General features: G+C 39.6%; 1 protein-coding gene across 3 annotated transcripts in view; it reads right to left on the bottom strand.

The window, feature by feature from the left end:
* TPK1 (thiamin pyrophosphokinase 1) overlaps window positions 1-16,613 on the bottom strand; it is a 395,885-nt gene extending 379,272 nt beyond the window's left edge. The window contains exons 1-2 of one of the 3 annotated variants that reach the window (XM_010844867.1): window positions 16,471-16,613; window positions 15,923-15,982 (exon numbers count right to left, since the gene is read on the bottom strand). In XM_010844867.1, the coding sequence (XP_010843169.1) occupies window positions 15,923-15,965 (43 nt within the window). In that variant the 5' untranslated portion in view covers window positions 15,966-15,982; window positions 16,471-16,613. Of the gene's footprint in view, window positions 1-15,922; window positions 16,068-16,261; window positions 16,433-16,470 lie in introns of those variants that run through there. The other 2 variants (XM_010844869.1, XM_010844870.1) reach the window with 2 other exon arrangements.
* Between the last annotated feature and the right edge of the window lie 338 nt (window positions 16,614-16,951).

The raw sequence follows: 16,951 nt of genomic DNA on the forward strand, positions 1-16,951 counted from the left end.
TCCTCTTTCACCTTCATCAAGAGTCTTTTCAGTTCCTCTTCACTTTCTGCCATAAGGGTGGTGTCATCTGCATATCTGAGGTAACTGACATTTCTCCCGGCAATCTTGATTCCAGCTTGTGCTTCTTCCAGCCCAGTGTTTCTCATGATGTACTCCGCATATAAGTTAAATAAGCAGGGTGACAACATACAGTCTTGACATACTCCTTTTCCTATTTGGAACCAGTCTGTTGTTCCATGTCCAGTTCTAACTGTTACTTCCTGACCACATGTATAGCAGGTACTCAGATGCTGGCTCAATGAATGAAATGTTACACAGCCTAAAATATGCTTCCTCTGTGGAGATGAAAAAATAATTACAAGTATTAACAACAGAGATTATGTCAGAGATAAACCTTGAGTTATATCCCAACTATACTGATAGGCCATCAGAATCATCTGCATGTTTTTGAAAATTTGAAGACTGCCAAAGGTGACATGCACACAGATACCACTAGTGACAAGAATGAGAGCAGAGTGTCACACTGAGGAGACCATCTCTGCCACTGTACGTCCTAAATGCATTAGCACACTACGCATTTCCACAGACAACAAGAAACCTCGAAAGAAAACCATCATACACTTCTAGCTTAAAGGAAGTTTGTAATAATGATAAATATCATCCTTAAATATGATGGAGATTTTTTTCGTTTGTCTTAATCATGTTAAAAAGGCATCTTATATGTTCCTTTGGTCAGTGCTTCTCAAACTTTAAAGGACTCATGTAGTGGTCCTGTTAAAATGTCAATTCTCATTCTGTCGATCAGAAGTGGGGCCTGAGACTGCATTTCTTACATGTCCCAGGTAATGCCAACAGTGTTAGCATGGCAACGTCAATCTAAGTATCAGGGTCTCATACAAGGAAACTTACAAATACAAAGAAGGGTATGAAAAGTTCAGTTCTCCTGCGGGGTTTTTCTGGAGTCCTAAAATACTCTCTCTGATGATTTATCAGAACCTTCCTGATCAGGATTCTCAACATCCTGTGGATGTTACAGTTTAAAATACAGAAAACACAGAAACAGAAGAGGGGTCATCACTCCAGATTCCACGCAAGTTAAAAGCATATTAAAGGAATAAAATGAACAACTCTACACTCAAAAGTTTTTGATAACCCAGATGAAATGGACCAATTCCTTGAGAAGACACAGTCTGCCAACACTCACACAAGAGTAAATAGTGTGAATAGATTATTCAAGAAACTGAATCAATAAATAACCTTGAAAACAGAAAACATGAGACCCAGATGGATTAACTGGTGAATTCTACAAATATCTAAGGAGGAAACCATACCAATTCCAAAGAATCATACCAATTCTATCTCTTTCACAGGATAGAAGCAGGAAAACTTCCTACTGCATTTGATGAGGCAACCATTACCCTAATGCTAAAACCAAAGACATTACAAGCAAAGTAGAGATCAGTATCTCCCATGATCATAAATTCAAAAATCCTTGACAATATATTAGCATATTGAATTCCAAAAATGTATGGAGAAAATTATATACCACAACCAAGAAGGCTTTATTTCAGGTATGCAAGACTGATTTGACAACCAATGTAATCCATCACACAAGCAGACTAACAAAAAAATAAATAACATGATTATTTCACCTCATGCAGAAACATCATTTTAAAAACTCCAACACAAAAGTAGGAACGGAGGCCAACTTTCTCAACTTGATAAAAGACTACCTACAAAATACCTACAGCAAACATCACACTTAAGAGGGAGAAACTCGAAGTTTTCCCACTGGTTCCCAGTGAGGTATTGACAAAAATATTAGACGAATATATCAATGGAGAATAGAAACAGAGAGCCCAGAAATAGCCCCTCATATAAACAGTCAACTTATTTTTGTTAAAGGAACAAAGGTAAGACAATGGAGCAAAGATATGCTTCCAGGACAAATGAACACACCCTACAAAAATACAAAAGTACATACAGACCTTATAGCTCCACAAAGCCACCTAAAAATGGATCAAAGACTCAAATGAAAAATGCAGAACTATAAAATGACTAGTATATAAGAAGTAAACCTAAATGACCATAGGTATGGCAATGCCTTCGTAGGTACAACAACTAAAAGCACAATCTATGAAAGAAAGAACTGATAAACTGGCTTTCCTTAAAGTTAAAAACTTCTCCTCTGCAAAGGACAACATCAAGAGAATGAGAAGACAAGCCATAGCCTGGGAGTAACTATGTTCAAATGATACATCTGATAAAAGACTGTTTTTCAAAATATATAATGCAAAGAACATTTAAACTCAATATTAAGAAAACAAAACAACTCAATTAAAAAATGAGCCAAAGACCTTATTAAATGCCTCACCAAACAAGCTATACATGTGCCAACTAAGCCCATGAAAACAAGCTGTGCTTTGAATGCCATCAGGGAAAAACATACATTAAAACAATACCACAGATACAAATACGCACCTACTGGGATGGCCAAACCTGGATTACAGACAACATCAAATGCTGGTGATCGACAGACTTCTCATACCCTGCTGGTGGGAGAGTCAAAGTGACTTTGGAAGATAGTTGGCTGGTCTCTTACAAACCTAAACCTAACCTTACCATACAATCTAGCAATTGCATCCCTTGCTTTTGACCCAAAGCAGCTGAAAACTTATGTCCACACAAAAACCTACTCATGGATATTTATCACAAGTTTATTCCTAACTGGCAAAACCAGGACGCAACCAAGAAGTCTTTCAACAAGTAAACGGGTAAACTGTGGTAGCACTAAGAAGAAACAAGCTACCAAGCCATGAGAAGACATGGAGCAACCTTAAATGTATATTAATACGTAAAAAAAGCCAATCTGAAAAACCATACACTGTATTATTCCTACTATCATGATATTCTTGAAAAGGGGTAAAATCATAAAAAAATTAAAAGATCAGTGTTGCAGGGATAGATAAACAGGCAGAGCACAGAGGATTTTTAGGGCAGTGAAAAAGCTCTATATGATTCTGTAAGGATGGACATATTTCATCAGACATTTGTCCAAAACCATGGAATGTACAACAGCAAGAGTGAACCCTACTGTGAACAATGGACTTTGGGTGATTCCTGTCTACCACTGTCAGCTCATCAAACACATTGTAACAAATGCACCACTCTAGTCACAAACGTACCACACTAGTGGGGGTGTTGACAACGGAGGACACTATCTGTGCCTGTGTAATGGCATATGAGAACTCCACACACCTTCCTCTCGATTGTGTTGTAAACCTTAAAGTACCTCTAAAATATAAAGTCTTTTAAAATATGAAAGACAGGCTCTCAGTAAGCATTCTTGAGAAAAACATCTGATTACTAATGCCTACACTGGCATAGTGGATCTGAGAAGTACGAAATATAAGGAAAATTGCTGGTACCTCTTCCATATAAAAGAGTTTATGCTACATAACAGGCACTCAAGTAACTGCTGAAAAAATGACTACAATATTTAGCCTGGAAAAGGAGGAAAAAAAGAAAAATCTGGTTAAGGTATGTCAGTATTTGAAGGCAATTAAGACAGCATATTAAGAATCAGAAATATCACTTTGCTGACAAAGATCCGTATAGTCGAAGCTATGGTTTTTCCAGTACAGACATGAGAGTTGGACCATAAAAAAGGCTGAGTGATGAGAAAGTGATGCTTTTGAACTGTGGTGCTGGAGAAGACTCTTGAGAGTCCCTTAGAGAGCAAGGAGATCAAACCAGTCACTCCTAAAGGAAATCCACACTGAATATTCATTGGAAGGACTGAAGCTCCAATACTATAGCCATGAGATGCAAAGAGCTGACTGACTGGGAAAGCCCCTGATGCTGGGAAAGATGCAGGAGGGGATGACAGGGGATGAGATGTTTGAATAGCATTACTGATTCAATGGACATGAGTCTGAGAAAACTCCGGGAGACGGTAAAGGACAGGGAAGCCTGGCGTGCTAGAGTCCACAGAGTCGCAAAGAGTCAGACATGACTGAGTAACTGAACAATAAAAAGCAGAAAGCAGGCACCCCATCTCCAGCTCAGCAGGTAAAAATCCTCCTGCAATGCACAAGACACGCAGGTTCAATCCCTGCCTCAGGAAGATCCCCTGGAGAAAGAAATGGCAACCCACTCCAGTATTCTTGCCTGGAGAATCCCATGGATAGTGGAGCCTGGCAGGCCACAATCCATGGGGTTACAAAGAGTCAGACACAAAGGAAGGACTATGTACAAGTAAAAAGCAAGTGAAAGTCTTCTGATTTCAGTTAGAAATAAGAGAACTAAAGGTCAGTTTCAGCTTATTTGAAGTATACATTTTTCACAATCAGTTGACCAACAATAGGATGTATTTTCTCGAAAAGACAGAGCTACCTGAACATGTTCAAGCAAGAAAGCCAGACAGCCATCTCAGAGGGGCACCACCAAAGGTAAACTTGCCCCAGGAACACGAAGGGTTTCAAAGATTTTCTCTCCAAGCACAGGATTCACTACTCACAGCATTTGTACTCACATGAGCTATAAACTGCAAGAGCAGTTTTCTTCCTTTGAGAAAGAAAAATAAAGTCGCCTCAACATAAACATCAGCAATTGGGCCACGGGCCCAATTTATACAACTTACACATGACCTAAGAGTAAATCAAAGCTTAAATTCTCTAAAGACATAAAAACAAAGGGAACTATTCCGTGGTGATAAATGAACACCTTCAAAGACAATGGTGTGATAAAGACACAGGAATACTCTCAGAATGAAATCCATTTGTTTGAGCATCTGTTTGCCACCTACAAAGAATAATAACTCTTTCTGATGAATTTTAACAAGAAGGAAGGGAATACAATTCATTTGAATGAGAAGTTAAGGCACAAATACACCTTATTTTCCTAGAGAACCTTCAAAAACATCTAGTGTTAATGTATCAAAACCCACAGAAGATTTTTTTTTTTTTTTTGGAGTGATCAAGCCATAACATTTGAGCACTGAGAATATCAGAACTGCCCCCACAGCTTCACTTCATATTTTCAATTGTTTTGTTTAAAAGAATAGTATAATTTCTGAAAATGCTACAAAGGACTGATTTACAAGATTTTTTAAAATTGGGATTACTTTTAAACTCACTTTAGAAGCTTTCCTTTAGGAAAGCATGCAGCTATTAAAATGCTGATATGTAAGGATGTGGGAAGTGGGTGCTGCAGAGACTTAACACCACTAAAACTAAGGAAACCGATTCTCTAGATGATGCGGAAAAGACGGCTTATAAAGTTAATGAGATATTACTTATGGCAAAGAAACAATTTGGCCACGAAGAATGAGGATGAACCAAACATTTTTGTCATCAAATATATAATGAAACTAATTAAAACAACAACAAAAACTAAGGCAAATATGAAAATCAAACAAAATACATGAAAAAGTTAAACTACAAACACAAAGTATAGTTGTGACAGCAAAGTCTTTGTGAATTAGAAATAAATTGAAGAGAACAAAAAGGAAGAATTCTAACAATTATGAGTTATACAACAAGGAAGAAGAAGAGTCAGCAACATTCAAGAGACCTGAAAACTACCTAGAATGGATTTCTAATTGAGCAGGAGAGTAAAGTAAGAGGTTGTTGTTGTGTGAATGCTAGGCATGTCCAGCTCTTTGCGACCCCATGGATTGTAGCCCACCAAGCTCCTCTGTCCACGGAAATTTCCAGGCAAGAATACTGGAATGGGTTGCCATTTCCTCCTCCAGGGGATATTCCAGACTCAGGGATCAAACCCATGTCTCTTGAGTCTCCTGCAATGGCAGATGGATTCTTTACCTGGGAGCCCAAAATAAAAGGATTAACCCCTGAAACTGGAAAATCCACTAGTTTGCCTCCTGAATATCTTAATTAGCCCTGGATAGCAAAGACATCACAATCCTTAAGCTGAAGATTTAGCCTGAGGTCTACATGCCATCTACAAAGGGATGAAAATGTCTTAAAAAAAAAAAAAGCAAGTTTCCCAAGTTTCAAAGCAGGCAAACTGCCTTAAACAACAGAAAAGCTGTGTTGATATTAAGAAAAGCATACAATCAAAAAACCCAGACACGATTCTAGTTCTGTCTCTAATCACTGTTTCCAAAGGCTTTCCATGGAAAATAAACATTCTACTCCCTGTGTATGAAGCTTGTTCCAAAAGTCCCAGTCTACGAGTTGGCGCTTGCTGATATGAATAAGAACAAAATATCTGACAAATTATCACAAACTAAATGTAAAGTGTTTCTAGTGAAACTTTAGCATCTAAATAGAGACAGGCTAGAAGTATAAACTATACTCGTGGAGTTTGAAGGTTTAGTACAAAAATGTCAATTATTGCATTCATAATTGTTTATTTCTGATTACATGCTTAATTATATCAGTTTAGATGTATTAGGTTAAATAAAAGGTAAAATTAAGTTCATCTGTTTTCCCTTTTTAAAGAGGCTACTAGAACAATTTAAATTACTTATGAAATTTAGGTACTTAGGCAGTGTTGAATGACTAAGAGGACATACTGTACAGAAGCACAAAACAGCAACTAAGTAAGACTGAAATCGACTCTGTGATTCATCTACCAGTGATATGACAGGGTCTTTAAAGGGGTAATTAAGGTAAAAGGAAGTCGTAAGAGCGGCACTAACCCGGTAGGACAGGTACCTTTTAAAGAACAGATCAGAACCCAGGGGACACACAGACCAAGGGGGAACACGTGAGGGCACAGAAAAGGCAGCCCTCTGCAAACAAGGAGAGGCCTCGGAAGAAACCAAACTTGAATCTCTGACTTTTGGCAGAAGAACTGTGAGAAAAACTTCTTTAAGCCACTCAATCTATAGCACGTTGTTATGGCAACTTCAGTAAACTAATACAGTGTTCCAAATAATTAAGATTTTTTCAATAACCGATGGGAGTTTTATTTCTCACAGTGAAATGACAAGACTCAGTGCTTCTGTCACACTAGCCTTATTTCAAACCCTCAACAGCCACGTGGATTAGCCCAGACCTAAAGAAAAGTACAAACCAGAAATTCCTAAGAAGAATGCTTAACTACTTCAGGTTTGTGACCAAGAAGCATCTTACTACTACACTGAAGAATTTTTAATCTGTAACTTAAAAAAAAAATGCACATAACTCAGATCTACCCTTATATCATTCTTACAAGGATTTACAAACAGAGACTAAAGAAGGGAGTTAACAGTTTAGGGCTATGTTTGGTACTAAGCATGTCATCACCAAGGGTTCTTGAGAGGTCTGCTGCTGAACTAGTGATCCAGGTAGCCACTCATTTATATTACAAAGGAGTCTGAACTCTACGTACAGATTACCCAGGCATGCCCAAACCAGCCTCTAGTAAATCAGAGAATGCTACTATCCATCTTCATGTTTTATACTCCTTTTATGGGTATAATCAGGCATTTTCAATGGAGAATAAGTTCCAGAAATACAAAAATAACAGGAATGCTATACTGAATGAGATATTCCCAACACAGTTCCACTTAACCATGAGGCATCAAAACACTATGACCACTATTAAAAACTTCATGCACCTAGAAATAATAAATTCAATAAGTATAAAAGAAAACTACACACAGAACTCAGGGAAAAGAACAGGTTGTCCTGCCTAGCTGAACACATTTACTAAATAAATAGCTATCTCCTTTGAGAACTATAGAAAAAAGAAGGGATTTCAAAATTTAATAATATAAAAAAGTTCATTTAGTACAAAGTACTTTCCATTTGCATTAATTCTACCTCTTAAACTTGCTTTTTATACTTTACAGTAGCTTAAATTGGACCACAGACTTCATGTTTGTATGTATTTTTACTTTACATAAAGAAACTAAGGCTCTAAGAAATTGAAAGACATGTCCAAGGTCACATATCTAGTGAAGAGGATAGCTAAAACATAAACCTGGACTTCTGGCCCACAAATTTTCTACAGGTTTTACAGTGTTGAAGTATTAAAACCATGCCCAGCACACAGTGTTACAGAAATGTTAGTTGTTACAAGAACGTGTAATATAATTATGCTGATTTGATCAAGTGTGTGCCCATAATACTTAAAAGGGTAATTCGATTCATAATAAACCTCAACAATGGTAACTCAGCTCAGAATAAATAACTCCCAAGAGCATTATGGTCATAGAAATCTTTTTAAAATTTAAATATATATAATTTTTTTGCAAAGAAAGGTAGAGTGATAGATAAAAGGTTTTCTAGCACAAATTTTGGAGAAGGAAATGGCAACCCACTCCAGTGTTCTTGCCTGGAGAATCCCAGGGATGGGGGAGCCTGGTGGGCTGCCGTCTCTGGGGTCACACAGAGTCAGACACGACTGAAGTGACTTAGCAGCAGCAGCAGCAGCACAAATTTATGATGAAATTATGTGGGGAAAATAAAATGGAATTTTTGAGTTGGAGTTTATCATGTATTTTAAGTGAATGATGGTTCATACCAAAACTACTGTATTTTTTTATTCCATCAGATCAATTTAAAAGGGATATAAAAGCTTTATTTATCAATACTCAATATTAAAGGACATTTAAAATATGAGGGACAATGTTTCGAGATTTAAAATCCTGAACCCAATTCATAGGCAGTCCTAGTTTGGAACAAGCATCTGGAAGCTATTTTGAGAATGAGAAAATTTAAACATGGTGGGGTATTAGATACTTTGAAATCTGACATGGAAAAGTAAAGTGGTGAACTGAATAAAGCAACTTACATTATGTTCTCATTTTGGTTTAAAAACATCTGTGTATTCATACATAGAAATATCTAGAGGGATATCAATACCAATGTATACACAACAAATGTATCCAAGTGGAGAGAAGAGTGGCAATATCCGAGAGGCTAAAATACCGCATTTTTATTTCATCTTTTATCTATCTCTTTTTATAATGCATATATACTATGTTGTAAAAATATACAAAAATGCCTAAATACCAGTACTTTAGTAAACTAGAAATCATAGTCTCTGTAATTGGTTGCTCTATGTCTTAAGTCTGTGAAATAAGCACGTGTAAGTTAATGATCCTGAGGAAGGTTTTACTCTTACTTTAGCTGCAAAGTGTTTAAAATAAATGTATTTTACTTTCAAGCATACGGAGTTCTAAATACAAAGATTCATAATAAAAACTGAAATGATCACAGACACTACAAGAAAAAAAAATTCAGATTTTTAAGAATATTGGAAAATGTACCTATATTAACAGAGTTTAAAATAGCAATAGTATGTGCTTACCATATGTGCTTAAATATTTTTCAATTTTAAAAACCTCTAGATAAAATGTTAAGGCAATGAACAAAATAAATAAAATGTCTGCATTCTTAATGTATGTATCAGTATTAAATGCTTTACAGATACTCTTTAATCTTCATACCTCTCCTTGGGAAGTGTCCTCTCTATCTCATTGATAAGAAAATCAAGACTTAAAGAACTATGTATCCAGAACACATACACTCCTACTTGTAATCCTTTTGCAATATATACATGTATCAAATCAAAAATAATACATTATATATCAATTATATCTCAATTAAAAGAAAAACTCCTACAAATTAAATTTTAAAAAATCAAAGACAATCCAATAGAAAAATGGCAAGAATGACCATCATCAAAAAGTTTACAAGTAATAAATAAATGTTTGAGAGGGTGTGGAGAAAAGGAAACCTTCCTGCATTGTTAATGAGAATACAAATTCGTGCAGCCACAAAGGAGAACAGTGTGGAGCTTCCTTAAACTAACACTAGCGTTAACATATGATGCAGCCATCCCTGGGCTTCCCAAGGGGCACAATGGTAAAAGAATCCACCTGCCGAAGCAGGAGACGCAATAGACACGGGTTCAACCCCTGGATCAGGAAGATACCCTGGAGGAGGAAATGCCAATCAGCTCCAGTATTCTTGCCTGAAAAATCCCACGGACAGAGGAGCCTGGAAGGCTACAGTCCATGGGGTCCCAAAGAATCAGACATGACTGAGCAACTGAGCATGCACCAGCAATTCCACTCCTGGGCATACAACCAGAAAAGATGAAAACTTTAATTTGAAAAAAGACACATGCACTTCAATGTTCACAGCAGCACTATTTACAATAGCCAAGACATGGAAGAAGCCTAACTGTGGTGTGTGTGTGTGCGTATACACAGACACACACAGACACACACACACACACACAACATTACCCAGCCCCATAAAAAAAACAATGAATGGACCTAGAAATTATCATACTAACTCAGATAAAGACAAATATCATATGATCTCATTTATGTGGGGTCTAAAAAAATGATACAAAGGAACTTATTTACAAAACAGACTCACAAACACAGGAAGCAAACTTGCGACTGCCAAACGAGAAATAGGGGGAATGGATAAATTAGGGATTTAAGATTAATCCTTAATCTTCTCTGGTAGCTCAGGGCTTCCCTGGTAGCTCAGTCGGTAAAGAATCCGCCTGCAATGCAGGAGGCCTGGGTTCGATTCCTGGGTCGGAAAGATCCACTGGAAAAGGGATAGGCTACACACTCCAGTATTCTTGGGCTTCCCTTATGGCTCAGATGGTAAAGAATCCACGTGCAATGAGGGAGACCTGGGTTTGATCCCTGGGTTGGGAAGATCCCCCCTGGAGAAGGGAAAGGCTATCCACTCCAGTATTCTAGCCTAGAGAATTCCATGGACTGTATAGTCCATGGGGTCGCAAAGAATCAGACACGACTGAGCAATTTTCACTTTCAAGATTAATAGGTACACACTACTATATATAACATAAATGCCAAGGACCCACTGTATACCACATTACAACACCTTATAATAACATACGATGGAAAGGAATCTGAGAAATAGAGATACAGACATAATTAACAGATGCAGGTATAACTGAATCACTTTGCTGTACACCTGAAACATTATAAATCAACTATACGAAGAAAAAAAGTAAAGTGGCAAGAGACAAATATTTCACAATTAACAACAGACAACATCCGCATTCTGCCATAAAGGAAATGCAAATTAAAATCAGAGATTCCTCTACTTACCCAGAATGGCTAAAGCTTCACAATAAGAATTCTAAGGACTGAAAATGAACACTCCAGGGGATTACTGTAGCATAAGCTAGGGTCAAAGTATTGAAGCTCCAATCATTGTTCACATAGTAAATAGTGGTGAGTTCTGCCTGGCTTGGACAGAGGTGAGTGATTAAAAAAAAAAAAAAGTATTCTGGAAAAGTGGTTAAGAATCAGATGGTGAAGGGCCTTTAAAGGTCAGGATAAGGACTTTAATCTGTATACAATTAGCAATTCTGAACCATGACATGGATGACACAATTTAATCAAGTTTTAAAGGTTTATAAAGGCTGTTTCATAGAGAATGTTCCAGAGATGGAAGGACACAGAAACTTTCAAAAATCTTTCTATCTCCTATCCTGCAATAAATTTCTCTGTCTTCCACAGTTTGGTTTAACCTCATTGCTCAACCATTCTTCCAAAACCTCCACCTGTTCGCTCAACCTTCTTTCTTCCTCGCTAGTCACCAGATGGGAGAAGGCAATGGCAACCCACTCCAGTACTTTGCCTGGGAAATCCCATGGACGGAGGAGCCTGGTAGGCTGCAGTTCATGGGGTCGTGAAGAGTCGGACACAACTGAGCAACTTCACTTTCACTTTTCACTTTCATGCATTGGACAAGGAAATGCAACCCACTCCAGTGTTCTTGCCTGGAGAATCCCAGGGACGGGGGAGCCTGGTGGGCTGCCGTCTACGGGGTCGCACAGAGTCGGACACGACTGAAGCGACTTAGCAGCAGCAGCAGTAGTCACCAGATGGAACTGAATTAGTTCCCAGCCAGATGCAGGACTGAGCTTTCAATCAAGGAAGGCCCAGGGCCTGCAATGTTCTTGTGCTTCTCCCAGGCATCTCACAACTTAAATCCAGTGCTTTTCTGTATGCCCACCTGACATGTGTCCACCCATGATTTCTCTGCCTACTCCAGCCTGCCCTCCTCCCCTTCTCCCAAGTCCCTGTAGTTCCTATGTGGGTCCCATCACACAAAATTCAACATCTAACTAGCATCTATCTTGTTTTGTTCTCAATTCCGACAAGACTGATAGAAGAGATCACAAGTGTATCCCCCACCGTACCTGGTATCAAAGGCATACACTAGGTAGTTGTCAGTTCCTCTAGATACCAGAAATCCAGACATATCCTTTGATCCAGTGATTCCATTTCCAGAAATTTATCCTACTGATGCTACTGCTGCTGCTGCTAAGTCACTTTAGTTGTGTCCGACTCTGCGGCCCCATAGACGGCAGCCCACCAGGCTCCTCTGTCCCTGGGATTCTCCAGGCAAGAATACTGGAGTGGGTTGCCATTTCCTTCTCAACTCACATAAATATGCAAAAATACGATCAATGTTACACATTGTAGATAGTAATAAAAACTAGAAACAGTCTAAATGTCTTTTAAGAAAGCCTGCTTCCATTGTGTCTGTACCGCCCATTAAAAGAAAAACTTGGGACACCCATACTTACAGACCATAACAAAGCAGTAAGTGAAAAAAGCTGCAGGAGAGGGCTTAAAACAGGTCCTATATTTATTTATACACACATACAACTTAGAAACACACAAGATTTCAGAATGACAACCTCTGTTAGGTAGGACGGACTTTTTCCTGCAGTGTTAAAAACAACAGGCCCAAAATGGAGCCATTTATGTTAACTCCCACATAACCAAACCCAGACTTAATAATTAACCCAATTATGTACAGTTTCAGCTCTACCAAAAATGGGAACTTAACCAACCAATCAGAAGTCACTCTATCAGTGCTAGCATAGTAATCTGCCTGACAGACCCTTTACCATCCCCTAAAGGAAAGAGACCTTGCTAGAATCAAACTACTTTTGGCAAGTGTAACTTTCTTGTTCCTGCCCATTTCTGCCTATAATGTCTACCACTTCACACAGCTCCTCCAGTTTCTATCTGCCAGACTGGATACTACCTAATATATTAATTGCTTGAATAATCGCTGAATAAGATTGTAACATTTACTCACTTGAATTTTTTTTTAACATTTAGAAACACTCTACTGCTTAAAAAAAAAAATGAACAAAGAGCACAATGTTTGAAATAAAATATTGATATATTTTTACTCACTGCTCAAAAACAATAATTTACAAAACTTACAATATAAATCCATTTTATTTAAAACAAGAGGAACAGTATATTGGTTATGTGTACATAAATAAAATTTTAGAATATATGCCAATTGTTAATGATGGTTATTTCTCGAAGAGGGATTACAGGAAACTTTCATGTCTTAGGTTAGTTGTTTTTCTTTAAATAATAACCATTTACTTAATTTGGGCTTCCCTGGTGGCTCAGATGCTAAAGATTCTGCCCACAATGCAGGAGACCCAGCTTAGATCCCTGGGTTGGGAAGATTCCCTGGACAAAGAAAGAGTAACCCACCCTAGTATACTTGCCTGGAGAATTCCATGGACAGAAGAGCCTGGCAGGCCACGGAGTCACAAAAGAATCAAGACACAACTGAGAGACTAACACACACTTGAATTACAAATAACAAAGATTTAAAACATTTTATATTCCCTCTGCTGGTGATCATTACAGGTGAGCATTTTGGTGTACCTGACAATTAGTGAACCTAGAGAGAACCAGCTTGTCAGGTCGTCTGTTACACGAAATGTGGGTAAGCATTACAGGCACATCAGGCCAAAAATTACATTCAGAGAAGTTATTCATACAAAAGCTACCTCTCTGCTAGAAAATATTAAATGTATATTTGATGAAGGGAACCTCTCTAAACATAACATTAACCTCACATATTTACCAAATTACTCTAAGAGCCAGGCATTGCAAGGGCCCCTTCCTGATACACTGTTCCATTTTTAAATATCCCTCATTTATCTAGAGGAAAGTAAACTTGTAGGGAACCCATGTTTCTAGGCCAGTGTTTGAGATCAGATGGGAATCTAAATAATTGTACCCTTAGAAGCAAGAGGAAGAAACTAGGCAAACCACTAAATGCCACAGTTGTCCTCAGAGAAGTTCAGGATTCTACCTGGTGGATCTGTGCTTCATACAGGACCTCACAGTCCTTAACGTTTCCCCTGTACGCCTGCCCCAGCGTGGAGCCTACACATGTCTGACCTGAGGAGTCATGGCCTTCTCCCTAAGCCTCTGATTAAACCCACAGGGACCAGAACTGCCTGTCTTTCCGACTATTTCCTACTAGTCTACTGCTCCAAACCTTTTCCATCTCAGCATGCAGGCATGTCGTGCTCTGTTGCTCAGTCGTGTACAACTCTTTGCGACCCTATGGCTTCTCTGTCCATTCAATTCTCCAGGCAAGTATACTAAAGCCATTTCTTCCTCCAGGGATCTTCCCAACCCAGGGACTGAATCCATGTTTCTTGCTTCTCCTGCACTGGCAGACAGACTGTTTACCACTAAGTTACCTGGGAAGCCCTTTCCATTTCAACACTGACCCTGAAATCCAACCATGATAGCCTGACCACTGAACCTAATCGCTTACCACAATTAAAGCTAAGTGCTTTACACATTTTACAACTCATCTATGCTCACAACAAGCCTGAAAAACATTCCTATTTCACAGACGAAGAAACTGAAATACGACCAGCAAATCTAAGACTTAGACCCAGAAACCCTGTTGCCTCACTCCAACCTTTCCTACGTAGCACTGTCTCTATGACCTATCTCTTTAAAACTGAGAAAACACTAGAAATCTTCCAGCAGTAAAGTGCTCATGCTTAGCAACAAACCTGAAAGTCAACAGGCCAGCTGAATCCCAAGTTTACTCCTGGAAACACTATTGGTCCCCGCTACCCTTGGATAACTGAGAACTACCAAACTTTCAATTACAAAATGCTTATGTTTGCCAGTGCTTTTCCTAGGAAAAGCTGTTTTCAAAAATGATTAGACACTCAACCTCTCAACAAGTCCAACATACCTGGGTTCAGACTCTAGCTCCTTACTACCTGTAAAGTAAGATATAAAGTATATGTACACAATGTGGCACAGCAAGTCACTGGGCAGAAAGGAGTCAGGGTCCCCTGTAATTATCGTTTGATTGCTTTACCATAAATACTCCCAGAAGGTGGGGAAACTGACAGGTTCAAACCAGATTCAATACTACTTGCCCCCAAAAAACTCATGAATTCATAGGTTTACAGAAAACTGTAAACACTACAAAGAATTTTGCATTCTATTTAAATTGATGAGCGGATAAACTAGAAGTTCTACACAAGAGAAACAAAAGTAAAAACCGGTACATAAAAAAATGTTTTAATACCATGAAATTAGCAATCGGGTCAGTTACTACACATGATAATGAAAGTGACTAACAATTCCCTTAGAAAAACTCATTCTTCCGTATATTTCCGTGTGAATTACAATGACTCCGCACTTGAAGAAAAACCCTTGACTACTGTATCTTGAAAGCATTATTGGGTAACCTCAGGTATTTTCAAAGGATGACAAATGGGCACAATGGTCAGGCAATCATCAAGTCAGTAAAGACTGATCTTTACCCCTTCCGTCTACGTTTCTGATCCAATTGTTAGAAGCCTGAGAACTCACATTACAGATAGGGCTTAGTCTTCTCCAGGTGAAGGGCATCACCTTTTAGTCCTCACGCAACTCTACACCGCAAAGACTAAAAACTATGCTCCTTTTTTCTTTTTCCCGGATAAGGAAACTGAGGCACAAGAGAGGCTGAGTAATCTGCCTACATGTGGGAAATCTGAGTCAGACTGGACACCGTTCTGGGTCTAGAGTCCAGCCCTTTTAACCTTATCAAGGCTTGTGGTGGGGGACCGGGGACTGCACATCAATTGCACTGTAAAACGTGTGAAGAAATACAGTTACCAGAGGGAAGCAGGGGGTCCAGCGGGGTAATGGCATGCTCCATAACGGATTGCTGGTCTACAATATGGCGGGTGGAGCCACCAGCCAGCCGGAGCGCAGACTGCGGGAGCCAAGTGATCGACGGCTCGGTGCTCGACTGAGGCGCCTGGGCCTCCATGTTATTTTAACCCCGCAGGTTTAAGGGAAGGGCGCGCAAGGTGGCCCCGCCTCCTTCCGGGAGCCTGCGGCACGAGCGAGCCGCGGGGCCCCGCCCCCAACCCCATCCCCCACCGCGCACGTTTCCCCCCCGCTCCCCCCACCACCCCCGACCGCGTGTCCCCGGCATTCGGGCGCTGGAACCTTAGGCCATCCTGCCACCCGCTCCCTCACGCGCCGCCCTCTCTTCTAGACTAGTTCTGCCCTGGAGCCATCGCTGGTGTTTCTGAGGAACGCTGGTCCCTGAACTTTAGCTTGGAGGCCGCTATTTGCTCCAAGCCAAGCGTTAACTTCCCCCGTCATCCTTCGTCAGCTTGGCATCAGAGCCAAACCAACGTCCCAAGTTACCTACAGAGCCCTTTTTCTCAATCCTCATTCTCCTTGATCTTCTGCTTGCAGCGCGTGTGCCTCAGGAGCACGCCTTCGTTAAAGTCTTCGCTGGGTTGCAACAATCACAGAATGTTATCGTTGGCAGGAACTTGAAGCTGCTTTTGCAGCTCTGCTCGCTCCAACATTCACAGGTTGAAGAGTTCCTTCTGTGGCCACGCAGCCTCTTCCAGGACTAAGCGAGCCAGGTCTCTAGACTTAGTAGACTCCCTAGGCTTTATCTTTTCCAGACTAAACTTGTTCTTTTGAGGTTCTTAGAGGACCTGATTTTTAGCCTCCGCTGTCGTGGTTCCCACACTCTGTATTTGATGTTGCCCATACATCGTGGTTCTGACAGCTGATGAGAACTGCACAAGTGTCAGCATCTGACAACTCTTGCAGACCCCTGGCCTAAGAGACCTGACCAACTCTAGCACGGCTTCTGCCAGCCTACGGCCTATCCCCAGG

Source organism: Bison bison, unplaced genomic scaffold (genome assembly GCF_000754665.1).
Source record: "Bison bison bison isolate TAMUID 2011002044 unplaced genomic scaffold, Bison_UMD1.0 scf7180017864211, whole genome shotgun sequence".
NCBI lineage: Eukaryota > Metazoa > Chordata > Mammalia > Artiodactyla > Bovidae > Bison > Bison bison.